Source organism: Eulemur rufifrons, chromosome 8 (assembly GCF_041146395.1).
Source record: "Eulemur rufifrons isolate Redbay chromosome 8, OSU_ERuf_1, whole genome shotgun sequence".
NCBI lineage: Eukaryota > Metazoa > Chordata > Mammalia > Primates > Lemuridae > Eulemur > Eulemur rufifrons.
Window position 1 is genome coordinate 93,662,263 of NC_090990.1, and position 23,055 is coordinate 93,685,317.

General features: G+C 38.3%; 1 protein-coding gene across 2 annotated transcripts; it reads right to left on the reverse strand.

The window, feature by feature from the left end:
• Window positions 1-2,276: 2,276 nt before the first annotated feature.
• HSD17B7 (hydroxysteroid 17-beta dehydrogenase 7) lies at window positions 2,277-21,855 on the reverse strand. Of its 2 annotated transcripts, none has more exons than XM_069478407.1 (9): window positions 21,753-21,855; window positions 19,700-19,903; window positions 16,136-16,228; window positions 14,953-15,067; window positions 13,138-13,332; window positions 9,690-9,794; window positions 8,550-8,606; window positions 7,730-7,828; window positions 2,277-3,738 (listed from the first exon to the last, which is right to left on the reverse strand). In XM_069478407.1, the coding sequence occupies exons 1-9, from the start codon at window positions 21,785-21,787 to the stop codon at window positions 3,637-3,639; spliced, it is 1,005 nt and encodes a 334-aa protein (XP_069334508.1). In that variant the 5' UTR covers window positions 21,788-21,855; the 3' UTR covers window positions 2,277-3,636. The 2 variants fall into 2 exon arrangements, with proteins under 2 accessions (XP_069334508.1, XP_069334507.1); XM_069478406.1 differs by having other exon boundaries at window positions 19,700-19,831; window positions 21,753-21,845.
• Between the last annotated feature and the right edge of the window lie 1,200 nt (window positions 21,856-23,055).

A 23,055-nucleotide genomic window follows, 5' to 3' on the forward strand; every position in this document is an offset into this window, starting at 1 on the left:
CTTGACTTGTTAGTTTAAAAGTAAAACACAAGTTTTCTTTATTATTGAGTTTTGCTTACTTTTTTATAAATTCATTGTGGTTAGGAAACATGGTCTATGTAATACATTTTTAAATATTTGTTGAGATTTACTTTGAAGTCTTGTATTTGATTAGTTCCTAAATTGTCGCAGATAAATTTGAAAAGAATATGGTTCTCCAGTTAGTGGGTTCTGTATACATACTCATCATATCAAGCTTATTGTCTTCTTATTTTCCAAATTCTTACTAATTTTTGTGTGATAATAAATCACTAAGTGATGACTGTTAGAATTGTGGATTTATCAATTTCTTTGTGTAATTCTGTAAACTTTTGCTTTTTATGTTTTAAACAATAAAGGTACCTAAAGTTTACAACTGTAACACCTTCATAGTGATTTACCTAGTCTTTAAGTATAGATTCCCTATTCCTTAAAATGCTTTTGCTTTAAAGTCTGTTTTATCTAGTATTAATACAGCTACACTACCTTATTAGCTTTCTTTTCATTGGTATTTAGTGGGTATATATTTTCTCATCCTTTTACTTTCAACCTTTATGTGTCATTTTGTTTTAATAGTTGTTCTGGCTAGAAAAAAAAAAGATTTTTTAACCCCATTCTGGTAATCAGCCTTTTCACTAGTTTATTTATTCCCTTTATATTCATTTTGATTCATTCAAATGTATTTTTAAAATTTAGTTTAGGAATTTTTATTTATGTTTTTTTCTGGGTATCCTCCCCCTCCTCCCTTTTTCTATTCTTTTCTTGGGTTTTATTCTCTTTTTTAACTTCTGCTAGTTTGAAAACCATATATTTTGTTTCTGCATCATAAAGTTACAATTAAAAATTTAGTAAGTATATCAGGTAAGTTAATATATCTATCTTCCTTCTGAATACTTAGGATGTCTTAACTCTAATAACTCTGCCTTGTTTTTCTCTTGAAACTATTCATTTTTATTACTGTTTTATAAAGTAAATATTTAAAACTTGCCTACATATTGCAAATTTCTCTACTTCTTCTTCCTTTTTGCACCTCACTTCTCCCTTATGTGGTTCAATTTTCTCCTTCAAGTACATCTCTAGCAGTCTTTTTCAAAAAAGGCAGAGTTTGCCTTCCTATCTGACCAAGAGTTGGTTCAGTGTGTCTGAAAATTTTATTTCACCCTCACTCTTGGATTATAGTTTACATGAGTTTTTCACTCAGTACTTTGAAGTTATTTACTTCTCCACAGAAACACTAGAAGTCTGCTATTAGTCTACTTGTGAACTTTTATTAGTAATCTCTGATTGTTCTTGCAAGTTAGTTTCTTTGCTTCTCTGCAGTTTCACTACATAAAGGTTTTGATCTGTGTCGATTTGGGACTTGTCATTTTTCCCAAATCTGATGATAATGGCAATATTGCTTCTTTCCCATTTTCCCAATTCTCTCCTTCTGGAATGTGTATTAGAAACATTTTGAGATGTCTCAATCTATCATCTGCATGTTAACTTCTATATCCTCAAAACCCAACAGTGCCTGGCATATAGTCAAAGCTTCAAAACATATCTGTGGGAAAAATGAATTATATATGTTGAACCTATCATGAAAATCAAAATAAATCCACCAGGTCAAGGCAAAAATCAAGTGTCTCCTGGAGCCCAACTTCCTACCAGTTGAATCTTCAACCTAGTAGCCAACTTCACATACAAAAATAGTGAAATCTGGGGTTATTTAGTGACAGGAACCAATTGTTGAGGTATACTGCTTGGGAACGTGGGGAGAAGGGCTATGACTTGCTCTCTATTTTGAGGAAATTGGATAAAATGGCTCAGAATGTATGTAAAGCACCAACATAGTAACACACCATCAGTGACACGAAATCAGGATTTAGTTCATGTTTAAAGCCTCCTTTGGTGTACTTAATATAGAATAGAATTTAGTAAGTTTGTATTGACTGTGCATCTACTAGGATATAATCTCACATTGATAGCGATGTTTTATGTAATTAAATTGAAGTATAAATTAGTAACTTGCTCAAAGTCACACAGCTAATTAGCTAAACCCAAATTTGATCCAATGTTCACCCAGCCCCGGAGCCCATACCTCTCCCCAGCCACCCTCCCACTTGGCCAGATGCTGCCTCCTGGGTAACACTTGGAAACTGAACCAACTCTCAGTCAGATGCGAAGTGGCCACTCAGTGCTGTACAACAGTGCTGTGTTTACATGACTTCTGTCAATCTCTAATAAAAGCTGTTATCATTCTCAAGCAAAAGCTCTTTATTCATTCACACATATTATTGCATTGAATCCTCACTCCATACTCATGAGTAGAGGAAGCAGAGAGGTAATTACTCCACTTTACGTATGAGGAACTTGAGATACACAATAGACAAAGAACTTCTTCCAAACTGAGTGTGAGCAAATGGAAACACGAAAAACAGCTCTGCTCTCAGCTCTCCAACTTCACCTTCTCTCTCAAGACAGTGGAGGATGTCCAGGGTGTGCAGCCCTTATTTCCACTTATGGAATGCTTATCTTTACAAAAAATCTTTAACAACAAAATTAGAGAAATTTTAGCTAAAAAATTCATATATTAAACTGTGGAGAAATTATATATTGCTTTTCATGTTTGTTAACTCATTCAAAATTGTACTGACTTTATTATATTCCAGGTGTTATATGGGTTATATTTATGGTAAAAACCTTTGAGGTATTTTAGCATTTTTCTTTATATCAAATGAGGCCTGAGGTGTGGTCCGTTTAGGATTTATAAAGAAAAAGTTTTGCTTACTTATCTGACACATGTAAAGTAAGTCCTAATCCTTTTCCTCCACTACTGTAGTGGACCTTACACTGGCAAATATCCTACCAGCAGCTATTCAATTAGAAATTTTTATTGAAACTTAAGGTGAGTGAATAATTTTTTGCTGCAAGTTTATATCTATTAAAATATGATCATGAAAATGTGTTGGTCACTAATGAACAAATTTGGAAAGGGTATTAAGGGTCAGGTCCAATATTAGCATGAATTACCTTAATATCAATAAAAGATATTTTTTAAAAGAAATAATTCAAGTGACCTAAACACATATATATTTTTGTTCTGTTACTAACCACATGGGCACCCATATTAGGATTGTTAGGATTTCTTCCTTCATATGTTTGTGGCACATGGAGGAAGAAATGAGGCAACAGAAATCTTCCTAAGAAAACTGCTCACAAGGAAAGGAGCAAAGCTAAGACCGTCACTCAGAAAGTGGGCGGTACTTCTTGCTGTGGACGGGCCAAAAAAAGGACCAGTGTGTGCCTGTGTCACAATTATTCAAGTCCACACTTTATCCCTTGGAGCTCAGCTTGGGCTCCAGTTGGCAGAATATAGACAGTTACTGTGTTGAGTGACTCTAATAATTTTGATGTGACACCATTCTGAAGAATATCTAATTGATATTTATACTTTATCAATCTTTTTCTCATGTGCATTCACACATGCTCACATATATAGTCTTAGACATAATTCTGAAAGAAAGGAAGAGAGGTACTCATAGTTCATGTCTTATATAAATGCATAACAGCCAAGTCAATGGAAATTCACGTGCCCCTGAGTGCACACAAGATACGAGATGTTCAAGAGTGTCACCATCAGCTCTGGTTATCTCTTTTTTGAATGCTGACCCTAACATGCTTTTCGAGTTCCAGTAAATTTTGATAAAATTTTTCAGCAGTGTCTTCATCTAGGTCCATCTGGAAAAGAAATAAAAATAGGGATGACTAGAAAGGAAAAATTAAGATGAATAGTATTTGTATAAAAGAAAGGCATTCAACGTATGTAAGAGGACTGAAGAAAAATAAATAAATAAAAAATAAAAGAGAAAGGAGCCTGTAGGAAAGGGCCGTGGTGGCAGCCACATGAGGGCTGTTGGGAAACTCTGAGAGTCTGAGGATACAATAACTTTTAGTTCAACTCACTAAACCTACTAATGCTTCCCTTAAATAGGAACACTGAAAAATCTGACTTTTGCTATCTTCCCTAACTCCTATGTATCCAGGAACAGAAGATACCAATCAACTGTGATATAAAAGGACAAAAGAGAAAAGTCAAGAGTTTTGTGAATTTCTAATAGCTAATCACCACCTAATATTCGTATTTAGTAAAAGAGCCCTGTTTTTAGCTAGGCTCACTGCCCTCTCGATAAAAGACTACATTCCCAGCCTCCATTGAAGCTATGGGTGCCATGTGACTATGTTCTGACCACCGAAATGTAAATATTAGCCAGAGTGTCTCTAAAAGGAATAAGGCATCCCATTCTCCCTTCCTCCATACTGCTTTCTTGAGCCATAAGGATGAGGGCCACACGCTAAGGACAGTGGGGCCATGACTGCAAGGAACCTGAGTGCCTGACAATTTGTGGATCTGCCATGCCAGCCTGAGGCTGCCTCTCTCCTAACTGTTTTTACATGTAAGAAATCTAAGATTCTATCTGGTTTAATCCACTGTTATTTCACATTCTTGTATTTCATGCAGAAAAAAACAGGCTCTTTCTTCACAAAACTGAAAGGTTAACAGACTTAAACCTTAGGTCAGAAACTATTAGAATTCTAGAAGAAAACGTAGGAAAGACTCTTACAGACATTGGCCTAGGCAAAGAATTTATGAGGAAGACCCCTAAGGCAATCACAGCAGCAACAAAAATAAATAAATGGGACCTGATCAAATTAAAAAGCTTCTGCACAGCCAAAGAAACAGTCACAAGAGTAAATAGACAACCTACAGAATGGGAAAAAATTTTCGCATACTATACATCAGATAAAGGACTGATAACAAGAATCTATTTAGAACTCAGGAAAATCAGTAAGAAAAAAATTGAACAACCCTATCAAAAAGTGGGCAAAGGACATGAATAGAAATTTTTCAAAAGAAGATATAAAAATGGCTAACAAACATATGAAAAAGTGTTCAACATCTCTAATCATCAGGGAAATGCAAATCAAAACCACAATGAGATATCACTTAACTCCAGTGAGAACGGCCTTTATCAAAAAGTCCCAAAACTATACATGTTGGCGTGGGTGTGGAGAGACAGGTACTCTCATACACTGCTGGTGGGACTGTAAACTAGTGCAGCCCCTGTGGAAAGCAATGTGGAAATACCTTAAACAGATTCAAGTAGACCTTCCATTCGATCCAGCAATCCCATTACTGGGCATCTACCCAGAAGAACAAAAGTCATTCTATAAAAAAGACACCTGCACCCGAATGTTTATAGCAGCACAATTCACAATCGCAAAGATGTGGAAACAACCCAAATGCCCATCGATTCATGAATGGATTAGCAAAATGTGGTATATGTATACCATGGAATATTACTCAGCTATTAGAAATGATGGCGATATGGCATCTCTTTGGTTCTCCTGGAGTGAGCTGGAACCCATTCTATTAAGTGAAGTATCCCAAGAATGGAAAAGCAAGCACCACATGTACTCACCAGCAAACTGGTTTCCCTGAGTGCACATTTGGGATTCACACCAATTCAGTATTGGACAGAGGTCGGGGCTGGGTGGAAGGGATGGGTGTATACCTACTTGATGAGTGCGATGCGCACTGCCTGGGGAATGGACATGATTGAAGTTCTGACTGGGGGGGATGGGGTGGGGGGAGGGGAGGAGTGCACACCTACATGATGAGAGTGATGTGCACTGTCTAGGGAATGGACACAACTAAAGCTCAGACTCGGGGGGATGGGGAGGCATGGGCAATGTTTATAGCCTGATCTTTTGTACCCCCTTAATGAGCTGAAAAACAAACAAAACATAAAAAAAAAAAACACAAAAAAAAAACAAAAACAAAAGAAACTTTTTAACAGTTTGGAAACAACATTAATATTTATTCAATCACCTTAGAGATTTTCTATATTGGAACTGGAAGAAGCAGTGGAGATCTCTTCTAGTTCAACCCCACCTTTTAACAGAGGAGAAAGTTGACTTCTCCAAATTGATCAAAGGTTAAAACACTTTCTTCAGGCAGTAATACTAGCACTTTGGGAGGCCAAGGCAGGAGGCTCATTTGAGGTCAGGAGTTTGAAACCAGCCTGAGCAAGAGTGAGACCCCGTCTCTACAAAAAAATTTAAAAATTAGCTGGGCATGGTGGCACATGCCTGTAGTCCCAGCTACTTAGGAGGCTGAGGCAGGAGGATCGCGCGAGCCCAGGAGTTAGAGGTTACAGTGAGCTGTGATGGTCCCACTATACTCTAGCCCAGACAATAGAGTGAGATCCTGTCTCAAAACAAACAAACAAAAATTCAGACAAGCTACTTTCTTCAATGCAATTCCATAAAATACTAATGAAGTACTTTGGTTTGTAGAATTAAACATGTTTTCCCCTTGATAAACAAATCATTCTGAGTTTTACTTTGGTTTGTAGAATTAAACATGTTTCCTCCTTCATAAACAAATCATTCCCTCTAAGTTAATAGATAGTAAGTTCAAATGAACTCTGTGAGCCTAAATTAAGCTTATTAGTTTACAACAGAATTTTCCAAACTGATGTTAAGGATTATGTAAAATATGAAAACAAAAATTCATGTAGTCAAGAACAATTTGGAAACACCAGGATTAAACATTTCACACATACTTCTTAACTATTTCAACTTCTGTAAGCCTTTAGTGGGCTGATGTACGTTGTCCAAGTCTTTGAGAGAGCGGAATATAATATGAAACATTATTCAATTTTACCTGCCTGAGAAATCACTTCTTGCAAATCTTCTCAAGGTACTAGTATCCCACAGAACATATTTTGAAAAACTCAGAAGGTTCGTGTTTAGTAAGAAGATAGCATGGGAAGCACAGAGTACGGTTTCCCTTGGCCCTCATGCTACTGACATGTAGACTAAGATTAGTGCCACTTACTTGACTTACTTGAGATAACTTATTAGCCTCAATCTAGTTTTATTTTATGCCAATGCCTCTTCATAATAGGCTAGGCAGTGAAAAATGGAAGGCTGAAATAAACCCTACTCACGATAAAAGTATAACATACTGGGGAATTTGAACTGTACAGTTCACAATAAATTTTCTCATTCCCCAGTATGTAACTCTACATTTAATTTCTTTTTAGAAGATTATGGAGTACAAAAAACACAATACGAATCTGATTTTTTTCCTGTACTCTACCACCTGCCCCTTCAAAACACCAATCTATCAAACTTGTTGTCACAACCAGAATTGAATACTCAAAGAGAATTTAACTTCACACAGAAAGACATTTCATATTTCATACAACTTGCAACATATTTACTGAGTCCCGACCATGTACAAGACAATGTGCTAAGAAAGGCAGGTATATGATCCCTCTCGTCATGGAGCTTATATTCTGATGAGGAATCCAAGAGTGAACAAGTGCTCCACAAAACAGCTACAAGATGTCAAGAAAGCCTATGATAGAGGCACCTGGGCTGGTCTAAAGGGTCACCTATGGCTGGGCTATAGGCTGATCTGAAAGGTAAGCAGAAATCACTCAGGTGAAAGAAGGGTAAGAACAGCTCAAGTCTAGAGAACGAGATGTACAAAGGCTCAGAGTCAGAAGAGAACAGGAGGAAATGAAATCCTGTGATGTGTGATGCCCGTGAACAGAGTAAAGACCCAGGTAAGGGAGGCTGGGGGCTGGTCAGGAACATGGGACCTAATTCATTAGCCCCACAGCAAGTATCTTCAAAGTAACAGTGCAAGCAGATTTACCTTCTGGGTTGTTACGTAATTTCTTCCAAAGCCAGTGGTGGCACTCAGATATTTGGTCAGAGGATTGAGAGACTCAGGCTTTTGGTGGAAAAGCCATACCTAAAACAGAAGAGTGTGTCAAGGATTTGTACCTTCCGGCCAAGGTGAGGGAGGCTGGTGGGGATGTATAATCAGCACTTCACAGAGCTCCCAAACAGATTCTAAAATTCCTCTCAAGTATCATCAGTTAACAATTTGGCAAATATATTAAGAACTAATTAAAATATAATTTAAAAGCACTTGCTCCTATAATCAATTTGTGTCTCTATAATAAATGCATTTATTTCTGCAACATTTACCAAAACAAAAGCATCAAGTCAATTCCATTAATATTTTCCTTAGTTAATTTCAATTTAGTCAAGATTTAATAATCTAAGTATAGGAACTACAGTAATAGGCCCTCAAGTTTCCAAGACGAACAGCATCACTCCACGAAGGAGCCCAATGGAGTGACGGAGACAAACACGCAAAGAACTGGCTCTGATACAGCGGGCTTTCAATGTATGACAATTCTGATCCATTAGTAAAGGCCGCCTTTGGAGCTCTGGGTTGAAAAATATTCAGAGACATCACTTGTGTACAGAAGAAAAGAGTATTATGATCTAATAGTAATGTCGCCATTGATGAGGAAACCCATGCAATACCTTTGCCATGTGTCATTTAAGGAAATCCACTGGTTTCCTATTACATCTTTTCTGTCGAAATTGTTTCTACTACCAGTGAACTTAAAATTCACATCTGCTAAGCCATTATACAAGGTATGAAAACTACAGTAACATACCAGTACTTCTGTTCCATTATACGGTGTCAAGGTGAAAGCATTTGCAAAAAAGCGAAGCTGAGGAAAAGAAAACAACAGTCATTTTGAGGTGGTTTGCAACAGAATCACAAAAGAATTATTCATTTAATTACTAAAAAAAGAAAACCTGTATTTCTGACTATAGAACATTTTTAAGTTATCAAAAAATAAAGAAGTCAAAAAAGAAATATCACTTAATCTTCATCACTCTAAGTGAAACAGATTTTTTTTTTTTTTTTTTTTTTTGAGACACAGTCTCACTCTGTTGCCCAGGCTAGAGTGCCATGGCATCAGCCTCGCTCACAGCAATCTCAGACTCCTGGGCTCAGGCAATCCTTCTGCCTCAGCCTCCCGGGTAGCTGGGAATACAGGCACGCGCCACCATGCTCGGCTAATTTTTTCTATTTTTAGTTGTTTGGCTAATTTCTTTCTATTTTTAGTAGAGATGGGATCTTGTTCTTGCTCAGGCTGGTCTCGAACTCCTGAGCTCAAACAATCTACCCACCTCAGCCTCCCAGAGTGCTAGGATTATAGGCATGAGCCACCGCGCCTGGCCTGAAACAGTTTTGACATGAAGGCATATTTACTTCTAATCTTTTTTCTATGCCCACCACAATGAAGGGACATTTCTTCTTGAGCCCTACAAGGAGAGACATTTTGTAAAAGTAGCATTTTCTAATGCGTGCTGGAGGAATAGTAGTTCTGCAAGATGCTCAAAACACAAAATAAAACAAAGAAACCAAAACGTGGTTCTATGGTCATGCAATGCACAATCAGCCACTTCTTGAGAACTTTTAATGCACATGACCACACTGAAAACTCAGAGAAGTCCAGTTTAACACTGCTACATTTCCCAAAATTACATGATTACAGAACTCTTAGGATCTATGGTGCACGATCAATGAAACATTCCTTCGAAGAGAAGTGGGCACTCAGATGGTGGTACAGTGGTAACACCCAATAGTATGAAACAGAGGCTACATATTAGGCAACTTCAAAAACCTCGAGTTAAATGGATTTCAGGTTCAGTTTCTAAAATCATTTCCCAACCCCTAAACACATCTACTAGGTCCCAAATTAAAGAGAGTTTGTAAACTAAGAAAAGATGCATTCATTACTCACCAGCCATATGATTGGCATCAGCAGTGTCCATATAAAAGGAGGTAGAATTCCGTATGTCAAATTGGTCAGTACTGTACCTGGGCACACCACACTGGAATATAGACCCTGGGAGCACACAGAGGGGTAGCAATAAGATATTAATTCAATGTATATTGACGCAGTCCAGCTACATGCTAATAATAAGAGGTACACATACAAGCCAGGAAACCAGGAGATGAAGAATTTATGCTCTGAGTTATCCTTGAAGTTGGATAGATCATTTCAATTTAGGAATCAGGTACTAAGAACTCACTAGAAAAGGCACTCAGAGTGTAAAAATTAGTAAGACAAAGTCTCTATTCTCAAGAAACTTGCAATATAAAGAATAACCAATCTTAAAACGAGGGGAGAAAAGTAGGGCCTGATTACCTGAGTTTTCCATGTTGTTGGCTTATTTGAAGATCAGTTTATCAATCGCAATGAACACATAAAATAAAAATATGTATCCCTGCCTTTAAGAAATTTCTGATCTAATAAACAGACAACTAAATCTAAACTTAGGTGTCTATTTCCATGCATAAGACCCATACCTCTGGCCTGAAAGCTACATTAAGACAGTCAGAGCAAGCATCATACCAAATGGGAAAAAACCGAAAGCCTGTCCTCTTAGATCAGGAACAAGACAAGGATGCCCACTTTTACCAATGTTATTCAACATAGTACTGGAAGTTCTAGCTAGAGCAATCAGATAGGAGAAAGAAACAAAGGGCATCAAAGTTAGAAAGGAAGAAGTCAAATTATCCTCCTTTGAAGACTTTATGATCTTATATCTAGAGAAACCTAAAGACTCCACAAAAACCTGTTAGAACTGATAAATAAATTCAGTAATACAAAATCAATACACAAATATCAATTACTGTTAGCATTTTTATATGCCAACAGTAAATAATGCGATAAAGACACCAAGAAAGTAATCTGATTTAAAATAGCTACAAATAAAATAAAATACGTAGGAATAAATTTAACCAAAGAAGTGAAAGATCTTTATAATGAACACTTTTTTATATTTATATAAAAATGTTGTTACATTTATAACAACATGGATGGAACTGGAGAACATTATGTTAAGTGAAATAAGCCAAGCACAGAAAGACAAATCTCACATGTTCTTTCCTATACGTGGGAGCTAAATATTAAAAACAATTGATCTCATGGAGACAGAGATAGACTGATGGTTACCAGAGGCTGGAAAGGGTAGCAGGGAGGGGGAATAAAGTAGAGATGGTTAATAGGTGCACAAATATAATTAGTTAGATAGAATGAACAATATTTGATAGCATAACAAAAGTGACCATAGTCAACAATAAGTTAAGGTACACTTTAAAATAACTAAAAGAGTAGAATTGGAATGTTCCTAACACAAAGAAATGATAAATGCCTAGAATGATATATACCCGAATTACCCTGATTTGATTAACCCACATTGTATGCCTGTATCAAAACATTACATGTACCCTATAAAGATATACAACTATTTATATGTACCCATAAAAACTAAAACTAAACTAAAACTAAAATAAATAAAATAAATTAATTACAGGGAATTAATCATGATGATCCCAAGTATTTCCTTCTATATGGCTTCTGCGGGGGAATATTAACAATGATTAAAATCTAGCAGGTAGACTATATAAACTATATAGAACCTGATCACATTTCTAGTAATACAAGGCTTCTAAAGGAATCCCCCAGTGTACTTCTTTTTAAGCTGCTTTATATCCTCACAAAAGCCAATAGGTTGAAGAACCAATCCCAACAGATTTTAGCAGCACTTGCTAAATCTCCCTTTTTTATAAAAGGTGAAATCCCAAACTTTATTTGACAAGCAAAACTTAAAATAAAATCCCATGGCTTTTTATGAAAGGAGAAGTTAATCCACTCTGACTTTGTTCCCTAAAAGAAAGTTTCCAGAGTACCAGGAAGCTATTGAGACAAGTTTTTAAACATCTCAAGAAACTTCAGAAGGAGCCTACACACTGAGCCCAAGCTATAATAGCCACCATATGAACATACATGAGAACATGCACACACATGTGCAGACCACATGAACACACCCTACATATATACTCACATTTTACACATGTCCACACACCCACAAAACCCATACATACAGTCACCCACACATACATGCACACACACATTCTGAGCACAAAGCACTGCTGTGACTGTTTCATATTGATTTCCTCATTCAATCCTCCCGACAAATCTGTGAGGCAGGCACTAATATATCCCCAATTTTCAGATGAGGAAACTGAGGCATAGGGAGATTAAATAATTTTCCTAAGGTTAAAAGCTAGTGACAGAGCCAAGATTCAAATCCAGTTCTAGAATTCAATCTAGCTCTTAGCTTCTACTTTATACCACCCTCTTTGCTAAGAGGCATGACCACAAAAGAATTTCGTCTGATAAAGGTCTCCATTCCAGAATAAGCAGGGTCTAGACTCACATAAGGTTTAGATTTCTATGTCTAATTCATGATTGAAAAAGCTCCCTTGAAGGAAGACACAGTTTCTTGATCATCTTTTTATTTCACCTTCCTCCTCAACCCTAAGCCTGGCCCAGTGCCCTAAACATGGTAGGTCTTTCATAAATGTTAATGGAATTAAATTGCTCCAGAGCCCCATACTCATACAACATAGATAGTCAAAGCAAACAAAAGAAAATGCCCTTGGGAAAGCCTGGAGATTTTCAGTTAAGATTTATACCTGGGCACCAGAGACATACAAAGAAGCAGTAAATTACAGAGCACGATGGCCACAAGGAGCCAGCATGACTAACAAGGGTCACCTTCTCCAAAGAAACACCCTCTAAACCCAGATCCTCATAGAGATAGAGTTCTGGAGTCTTACCTAAAATCACCACTATCCAGGAGGCTTTAAAACTACTGACTATTCTATAGACATCTGACTAGGAGGCAGCGTGGGTTAGTGGAAAAAGTCCAAGTCATAAAGTCAGACAGCCTTGGACTCAATTATAAGCTCTACCATTTACAAGTTATATGATCTTCAGGTAAGTGACCTCACTTCTCTGAGCTTTAGTGTCCTCATTCGAAAAAGGGAATACTCAGACCCATCTCACTATAACAAGGAAAGTATTAAATAACATACACAGATAAAGAGTACAGCACCTGAAACATAGCAAGTACTTAAACAGTAGCTATTGTTATTTTTAGTAGTGTCATTCTTTTACTATAAATTAGAATTCCTGGAGAACAACAGAATGGTGAACTAACTACATATATCCAAAAGGTTAAGAACTAGTTATCTCTCCCCTAAAACTTTTATATACACCAACCATCAATCTAAACTACAGCAGGTAGTGGGAAGCCAGCTAAGTTAGTAGGAAATCAATTGTAGTTCATTAAGAGACCCCTGCCCTGCCATTTCCGTATCACTGAGAAAGGCCTTACCCGCTGGTTGAAGTTCCTATTCAACGCCACATTCAGAAGGTCAGCGGCATATTTGGAAGAGCTGTAGGGTTCCTGGCCTTTGCTGTGCTGGAAGTCCTCAAGGCTGAAAAGAGATTTCTTTGCGTTGCGAGATGACGTCCAGATGAGCTGAGATGGATTGTCGCTGTGACAGAGAAGAGGTTCCAGTTCCCGAATCTGAGTAAAAGAAAAAAAACAACAAAAAGTATCAGAATATGCAGGCAGATTAAATAATGATTCTGAAACCACTATACATGTATACTAAAATTGAATAATTAAGTAAAGAGCTGGAGGATGACAGAAGCCAGGTTTGTCACTGTTGAAGTGGGACACCACAGACAAGCAAGGAGAGGAGGCTAGAATGAGCCATGTGGTCATAGATTAGGGTTAGAGACATCAGTATGAATTTATGTGTAGCTTAATAGAGATACAAGTTAGTTACACATAAAAATATTTACATACATGTACACATACATGAGTTAGTATGCACATATATATCTTCTTGGTCTTTTAGTTGAGAGGGCCTAGAAACTGATATCTCAATTGCAACAAGCACCCAGATTCTGGTTTCTAATAACTATTCTCCAATAAAAGGAACCAGGACTCCTTAGAAAAAAGCATAATGTTAGGACCGAGGCAGGAAATATACAAGATAAGTCTGAAGCATTGTGCAGTATCAGATAGTAAGAAAGTACTCAAAACAAAAGCTAAAACAAAAACAGAAACCATAATGATGGGGCATATGTCAAAGAGATACAGAAGCCAACTGAATGAGCTCCCAGTGGCCAAACCTGGAACAATTTGAGCAAAAAAATAAAGTAGTATTTGTGACTTCAAAGTAGAAAATACATATCCATGAGTCCACATGGATATAATAAATTGAATAAAGAAATAAATGGAGAATAGACAAATTCCCTTGCAGAAAAATTCCAAATAATTTCTATAGATAATCCACCCTTAAGGAGGCAGGGCATAATCCCATAAATGTAGGCTACACACAGTAACTTTCTTCCAAAGAGTACAGTATGAAAAGGAAGAAAGAGTAGCTTCAGAATGGAGAAATCTGACAAATACCACCTCAAGCCAGGTGATCAAGGTTAATATGAACACTACTAAGTTATGTTGATAGTATACGCTCTTGTTATGACATCATGAGAGTGGCACTTTACCTTGGTCGTCTTCCTCCCAAAAACCCTTCTCTAGTCTAACCATGAGAAAAGTATCAGACAAATCCCAACTGTGGGAGTCTACAAAATACTTGAGCAGTAATCCTCAAAACTGTCAAGGTCATCAAAAACAAGGAAAGTCTGAGAAACTGTTATAACCCAGAAAAGCCTAAGGAGACTTGATTGCTAAATGTACTGTGCTGTTTTGGATGGGACTCTGAAAAAGGACATTAGGCAAAAACTGAGAAACTGAATAGAGCATAGACTTTAGTTACTAATAATGTATCAGTACTGGTTCGTTTATTTTGATAAATGTACCATACTAATGCAAGAAGTCAGTAAGAGGGGAAACTGGATGTAGGGTATACAGAAACTCTCTACGCTATCTTTGCAATAATTCTGTAAATCTAAAACTATTCTAAAACAATAAGTTTCTTAAAGAAAAACCTACTAGGAAAGCTTCTAAATGTGCTCCATGCTTGTAATGAACAATAAGCCAAAAGCAATCAAGAAAACTCAAAAACATGAGATAGAATCAGTTAATTGGTTCCTCAACTATAATAATGCACTGTGCCTGGAACTTTACACTCATTATCTAAGTTTTGGCTTATTAAGTCCAAAGCCTTTTTACCAGAATAAAGTGGCCAAAGACATTGGTTTCAAACACCTCCTGGAGCCCATCGGCAGTGATCTTGTCAACCTGGGTCAGCAGTCCTTCAGCTGTGGAGAACATATGAATCACTTTTCTGAAACAGCAGAAGACAATTGTGAAGACAAATTGTATGACTTTTTAAACCTTCTTTAACTGATAATGCAGAGATACTCTGACCCATCCCCATACACAAACTACACCTTTCTTGATTCTATAAGGACAGGAATAAAAATTTCTATTTCTCAGACTGGGCTGTTGTATTAAACGACATGCAAAAATGCTTCCTTTCCTCCAATTTACAGAAGTACTTACGTACTTGTAGCTTACACTACCAACAGGACGCTGAGTCTCTCAAAAGCTTGCTGTTAAAACTCTCCTCACCTCTTTCCAAATCAGTTACAGGTAAAATGGTAAAATGTTCTGGGAGAATAATAGCTACACTAAGGGGAAAAAGTCTTCCCTTGCACAGTATGTTTAATTGCTGAAACAGGTTTTTTGTTGTTTTTTGTTTTGTTTTGTTTTACTGGAAATTCTTAAAGCATCGAACATATTAATATGGTGTTCTGCTGTGAGATCAGTTTAGTAGTATGTCAAGACAAGTGTGGAGTTTGTGTGTGTGTGTTTTACTGGAAGAGAGGTAAAGCAAAAGGAGCGGTGCATTGCCAGATAAAATGTATTTCTTACTCTAGGTTGTGGTTCAATATTTCTGAAGGCCACTACACTAATGTGTAGTGTAGAGTCTTCCAGGAAGACATTAGTCCTCTACATTTCTCCAACCTACTGCTCAGAACACCTTACATACAACTGGGAAATTGGTCCAAAGTAGCTTTCCTAGGTATTGGAATCTCTCTGAGAATTCTAATTTAGAAATCTTCTTGCTAATAGGTACATTCAGGCAGACCAAAAATTGACCTTCCAAAACATCCAACCACTTAGAACGTCCTGGAGACCTAGAGCACCATAAGAACCAGGACTTGCAGTGTTCCCCACAAAAGAGGAATGTTTTTCTTTCACGGCAAGGTTGCCATGCCTCCTTTCCATGTCTTCATCCTTCTCAACACCCCCTTACCTTTCATCCCCTAACTTAACACACTGAGGGCAAAACTAGGCAGAAAAATGAACACCTTCATTCCAATCAATTCATCTAGAAAGTGGAAGTTACCTTGAAAAGAGGCCAGAGAAAAGTGCTCTGATATTTAGCTGTGGATTAGGCATGATCCCAGCGTTTAGATATACAAAGTCCAATCTCTGAAACCTGAAAATGAAACACCAAAACAAGATTGTGAATTGCAAGGAAAACACCCAGACAAGACTGTGTATTCTATCTCCAGAGCAATGAGGAGAAAGAAAGCTTAAGAGACAGAAAAAGCTTTCTCAACCAATAAGATGGCCACAACGAGCGACAAAGAATTTATAATACATAAGGGTTACAATATTTCTTTTTCAACAATTTTTCTTTAGCCACAGTAAATATTTTAGTATTCTTATTCTTTTCCTTCCAAGAGAATTTGGGGTGCCATAAAGGATTTTGAAGTCAAATCTCTAATTAATAATTCCTTCTAGATTTGTCCTCCCAATCAGGCACTGCAGTAACCCTCTGTCTGTTAAACCTGCTCTCCTTCTGCTCTTAGAAAGTTTTTGCTTTTTGCTTCAATTCACATCTCCCCTAGGTGACAACTAAAATTTATATAATATTAATATTCTCCGGACCTGATCTATCAATGCTGAAATCCGAATGCTAAGATATCTACTAAAACAAAAGATCCATGTAGAAACCTTTCAATATTCATGGACAGGTGCTATGTATCATAAAATGAGAATGCACAAGAATACAATGAGATTATAAAAGGTGAATGGGATAAGGTATTCTTGGTAGGCTCCTTCCGGAACACTTGTCATGGAAGGAATTGTGAAATGCTGACTTGAGAAAACTTTTTTATTTTTAAGCCTACATAAGCCTTAATCTAGGTGTTCCCCTTTCAAACTAGGTTCAAGACAGGCAGAGCCTACTTTCATAATGTAGACACCATAAATATTCAGAATATCTCCTAGAATTCAACGCATTATAGGACTGTCTTGCTGTCCTCTGTATAACCCAGGATAAGGGCCAAGGCTACTAAAGCTAGGACCTTGAAATATATACATGGTTACCAATACAGCTCACACACAAACACTTCTTGAATCATCCTATAAATAATTAACTGCCAAATGACTCTCTCTAATTAGTAAATGTACTGTTTAAGATGCGGATATTGTTACCATCAATTAATCATTTAAGTGCCACAAAGACAGTGTGGGTCCATCCATTGTTGGTTGTTCCATTATCTAATTTGCAAACTTTCATCAAGAATATTAACATATTTTGCTAGGAATGGAGAGGAAATATTTAGCAAAGACACCAAATCAAGCTCTGGCTTCAGTAAAATGACATACTACTCTCAAAGATGAACTAATTTACACAATTGCTCTCTCCTAGATAAAAGAGAATCACTATTTCTTATTAGTTTTACTATTTCTTATTGGTTTTTATCTATCCATAGAACAGAGTATTACAGATGAAAAGACCAGGTGTCAGGGACGATGCTGCTGCTTTATCCATTGGAAGGCATCCTTCTCACGCTCTCTTCAGCTCTAATTTACTTCAGATCTAGAATCAAAGAGAACCATTTGGGCCATTGCAGTAGAGCCTGAGGGATCTCCCTGTACACCTTTACATATTTCCAAATTTGTGAATATCATCACAACTATCATTTCCTAAATTTGGATAATACCACCCATCTCAAAGAAAGCTGTTTTGTGAAGTAAATAAACAAATCAAAGCTGCACTAAAATGGTGAGGACAGCAGCTGGGACAATGCATTTATTACCTAAAGTGCTCCCTTCTGCCCTACAGCCTCACTGACTTGAATTTGTGCTAAATTACTAAGTATCTTTCTAAATACTAAATGACCAAATTTGTGATAAAGTACTAAATATCTTGAAACTTTAGAGGCAACTGAGAATAGTCAGAGCTATAAATGTTAAAACTTTAAGTCTCAAAAGTCAACTGTATTAGAATGGGCTATTATTAACGGGGAATGAAGGATCTTTTTTGCCAAATAAGAAAATATAACTAAATTTCTACAAAACAGGTAAGAAGGCAGGTAGCTAAGAAGGTTTGGGGAAAGAATGTAAACATGATTTTAAACTTGTACTTCTCTTCTGACTTTATGGTATTTAACTCTACAAGGACATTTATGTTTCATGGCCTTGGAGACTTTTAATTTACAGAGGAGTAACGGATGTGGAACACATCACAATTTCTTTGAAAATGAAACCTAGAAAATCTTGGTTTTTTTAGAAAGATAATGTGGCAGAAAAGTCTAAGAGCTCAGCAGTAGAGGAGAGAGAAACCATATTTACAAAGGGCTAAGGCCACAATGAGAAGAGAAGTGAAGAAAACCAGCGTTTGCTTTGCAATTTGTGCATTCGGAACAGGGAAATGCCAATGACTTTCAATTCACATAAATAAAATGCAAAGTATTCTTCATCAGCAAATGTGCTTATCAAGAAGGCCTTCCTTGCTCCTAATATATTTCATTTTATTGTTCAAGAAAATAAAGTAGTTTCTTGTTTCTTAGGGGCTCCAAATATAAAGGTATTTGAAAATTAATTATTCCAGATAGCCCTAGGGCAGGATGGACTAGTGTAGGGTTCTTGACCTTTTTTGATCATAAATTCCTCCTAGAATTTTTTTTTTTTTTTTTTGAGACAGAGTCTCACTCTGTTGCCCAGGCTAGAGTGAGTGCTGTGGCGTCAGCCTAGCTCACAGCAACCTCAAACTCCTGAGCTCAAGCGATCCTCCTGTCTCAGCCTCCCGAGTAGCTGGGACTACAGGCATGCGCCACCATGCCCGGCTAATTTTTTCTATATATATTTTTAGCTGTCCATATAATTTCTTTCTATTTTTAGTAGAGGTGGGGTCTCGCTCTTGCTCAGGCTGGTCTCGAACTCCTGAGCTCAAACGATCCGCCCACCTCGGCCTCCCAGAGTGCTAGGATTACAGGCGTGAGCCACCGCGCCCGGCCTAGAATTTTTTTTTTTAAAAAAGCATGCCTTCTTTCCCCAGAAAAATGCACTGTGCACCTATATGCAATTTTGTGCTCACTTTCAGGGGAGTTATATATCCAGGCAACCTATTCCTTCACACACCAAATATTTATCAAATGCCTATTACATGCCAATTATTGTGCAGGTATGAAAAAATCTGTACTGGCCTGGTGAAAATTACCCCTGAGGAAGCAGGGAGGAGACCTGGGTTCTGGGACTAACCCAACCAATGTAAGTTCACACAACCTTCTCTGACACAGTACTCTTATGTCTGTGTCTTAGTTTCTTCACTTGTTAAGTATCAGTACCTGCCCCACCTACTTAATGAATTCATTGTGTGGAGGAAAGATGTAAAAAAGGAATTCAACTATCAAAGGAGTTACTTTAATGTAAGACAGTACAATTAACAACACGTAGGGGTGTACTCATAAATTAGTCTTTATGTGATAATTGTGATCATGACTGAGAATGAAAATGTAGTCCTGAGACATAATGGGTTACTCTTTAACAGATGTCCTTAGCATAACTTCTTCTTATACTGAACCTGTTTCTTTTTAGGTTTTCACTTCTTTTCATATTTTATTAAATGTTATGCTGCATAATCATATAAGAGAAAATCCATCAGCAAGAAACATACCTTTGCTTAAGTTCATTGGAGGCCTGGAACACTGACTGCAGGTTGCTGACATCCACCTGCACAATGGTGACCTCGGCGGTGGGATGAGAGGCCAGCAGAGTGGCACGGACAGCTTCTGCTTTGCTCATGTTCCTGCATGCCAAACACAGGTGAAGGTCATCATCTTCCATCAGCAGCCGCTTGCAGAGGGCCAGGCCAATGCCACTGGGAGGACAATTCAGACACAGGATCTGCGTTATTTGGGATGGCTCCTGGTAGAGGCATTTGTTTCCCGTTCAGAAAACTGATTGTGTCAACTTGAGCTCCAATGAGGAGCCCAGGCAGAGAGAAAAGACTCAAAAATTACTTAAAGAAGGGAGGAATCCTCCATTATAACAGTCACTTGCTCAGGATGTTGTCCAGTTTGTGTTTGTCTCATTCTGAAAAAGTTCCATGGCACAATAACTGGACTGAAAATGAGAGTTGTCCTTTGGCCTTTCTATTAATACAGAGTTTATACTGCCAGTGGTTTTCATTTTGTACTTTTTATGCCACTCATGAAAGTGATTTAATACATCACCAGCAAGGGTTGAAAAGAGCATCTCATTAATTGTTTCCTATGTGCATGTTTTATTTTGCTGTCTAGGTTTCTCAGTGGCAAAGCCTCTACCATCGCCTCTATAAGGAGCACCAGAAATCTCTGATAAGGGAACAGATGAATCTTTTAGGAAGAGGCATTGGTAACATGGCAGGAGGTACAAATCCCTCTCAACTACTGTGATTGAATAACCAAAAGAAAGAAGGAACTCAGCATGATTAAGTAGAAGGTAGGAACAGAATAAATATTAGATGAAGACTAAGAAAGGGAAGCAAAGACAAATAAGCTACTTCAGAAAGAGCATTGTGAAACTGCACAGGAGACAGGGACAGCAGTCAGACCAGCTTGGTAGAAAGCAATGAAAACCTGGGTGATAAGTTCTCTTCCAACACTTAAGCTGACTTTAGGCAAATACAGTCAGAACCCCAAAGAGAGCCTGGAAACATCAGTAATCTGTAAACCCTGCCAATAAAACATCAAAAACATCTGTTTATTCATCTTCACTCGGTAATAGTAGGCCTTTAATGTAAATATACAATGGCATATATCATAATATATGTAAAAAGAAACACACGAAATCAATTCTAACTTATTTGAGATCTTGCACATCAGAAGCAATTCATTGGTTGTGAAAGTCACATAAGAGAGGACACACTAAAAAAACTGCCAATTAATTGCAGATACCTACCAAACTGGCTTAATTCATAGGAAATGGTTAAATAACTGAAAGGGGACCAATTTTATACGACATTTAACATATCCTCTGTTTTAATCTCTCAAAAATGCTAAGTGCAACTAACAGAATAATGGTTTGGTTGGTTTCATCCTCCACACATTCTTTATGGAAAAGCAAATGAGGAGTTAAATAGGCAACAGAAGAGGCTGAAAGATCAAATGAGCAACTCTGGAATATTTATGAACTGGTTATTCTGCACCCCAACCATGCCTTAACAAGAAAAGTTAATTCTCTCTGGGTTTCTGAAGAGCACATGTTAGCTCTCTAGCACTGAGCTAGATGGAATGAAATGTTTTTTCCCCATCGTCCTAATGCTCACGGATGCTCAAATTTGGCTGAGGGTTAGCATATAAGACGTGCCCACGTGGTAAGGAGCAAACCGCTGGACTGTAAATACTAAAGAGTAGGTCAAAGATGGGGAAGGGGATGGGGGTCCGCGAGGGAAGCTCCTTTCCCTAGATAACCACAGGATCATCACTGAGACGCTCATCACTTACTGGCGCTCTAGTTTTCCTTTCCACTGTCTGTCATGTTTAATTTAAAGCACCAGCTCCTGGGCACCTCAAGAGCCAGCATGCCCCACACCTCCTGCAGTGGGGCACCCAGGGAATAGGAGGGCAGGGTCTCCGCCGGAGTCCCAGCCTAGCCACGGTCAGGGGTGGGCGCTCCCAGGCTCGGTTCCTGGCGGGTCGCTGACCCCTGCTCCGCCGCCGCCTCTGCCAGCCCAAAGTAGGCCTCACCTGCTCGCCCCGGTGATCAAAACCACCTTCCGCATCTTCGCAAACCAGGCCAGGCAGTAAAGCAGGAACCCACCACCGCTCTCAAACGCCCTAAGCCCACGATCTCCGGCCAAGCCCTCGCGCACCCCCACCAATCAGAGCGCGACCAGGCGCTGCCTCCCTTTGCGTCATCGACTGCGCGCTGGGGCGTCCAATCGCAGTCCGCCGTCCGCACGCAGCGCCGGGGCCCGGGTGGGGTGAGATAGGCCGAGGGGCGGAGTCGCGTTTCGCAGAGGCCCGAGCCAATGCAGGCTCTCGGCGCCCCAGCCCGCGGCACAGCTGTCCTCTTCGGTCGCGACCCGCTGAGCTCAGGCCCCCAGCCAAGCGCTCGGGGGCTCCAGCTTTGGCACGCGCTGGATCTGGGCCCTGTGGCCTCAGGTTTTCACTTGAATAGCGGAAGGCCTCAGGCTGTTTTCACCGGTGCTCATGTTAGAGGAAAGGTTTGGGTGTAGGAGCTAAAGTTCGGCGATTATTATGTACTTGGTTTTCCACTCCTTTTTTGATGCGTAGATCCCGACACTGTGCCACTTTGCAGCACAGCTTCTGGTCCCAGACCTCCTCTCTCTCTAAAGAATCTTCTTTAGGAAAATGAACATTGATTTTATTAAAGATACTATGTTGAATCATACATGAATTACCCACCTTCAAAACTTGGAATATGGCAGGAATCATACAATCTCAGAACTTCATTCTCTGCTATGCTGAGAATGTACTGTAATCCACAACAGTGCCTCTCAAACTCTATGTGGTGAAGGAGCTGTTTTGTGTTTTCAAGCCATCCCAGGTGGGTACTTTTGGAAAATTCAATCAATCAATAAACTAGAAAAATAAAAAGCAAAAGGCATACAAAATACAAGCCCCAATTTTTCTTTATTAGATTAAACACATAAAAAGTACTCTGCCAAAATGCTATACAAGTTTCCAATGCTTCCTCTAGGTTCCTGTATTTATAGTAGATCAGTGACAGGACTGTTACCAGCCCCAGCTCATGCTGAGTAAAACTGTACATCATATATCAAACTCTACTGAACATACTTTATTCCGTGGCCTCTTTCAAGGTTTTAATTATTTATAAACAGCAATGATCCCCAAAAGACCGAGATAATCTATCTTGACTTTTGATTTTAGAGGTTTTGACTAACGATGCCAACTAGTTTAGTAATCATTTGTCCTATACCAAGGAAAATTAGATTGAAAGAACAAATCTGATTATTTGAACATTACATTCCTAAATAAAATTTCTTTATCATGGAGGTGGAATTCA

Coding starts and splice junctions, on each gene's coding strand:
- HSD17B7 (XM_069478407.1), bottom strand. CDS start 21,787: ATGCGGAAGGTGGTTTTGATCACCGGGGCGAGCAG. Junction 19,904..21,752: donor TTGATCACCGGGGCGAGCAG/GTGAGGCCTACT, acceptor TTGTCCTCCCAG/TGGCATTGGCCTGGCCCTCT. Junction 7,829..8,549: donor ATAATGGAACAGAAGTACTG/GTATGTTACTGT, acceptor CTTCTGTTTTAG/GTATGGCTTTTCCACCAAAA.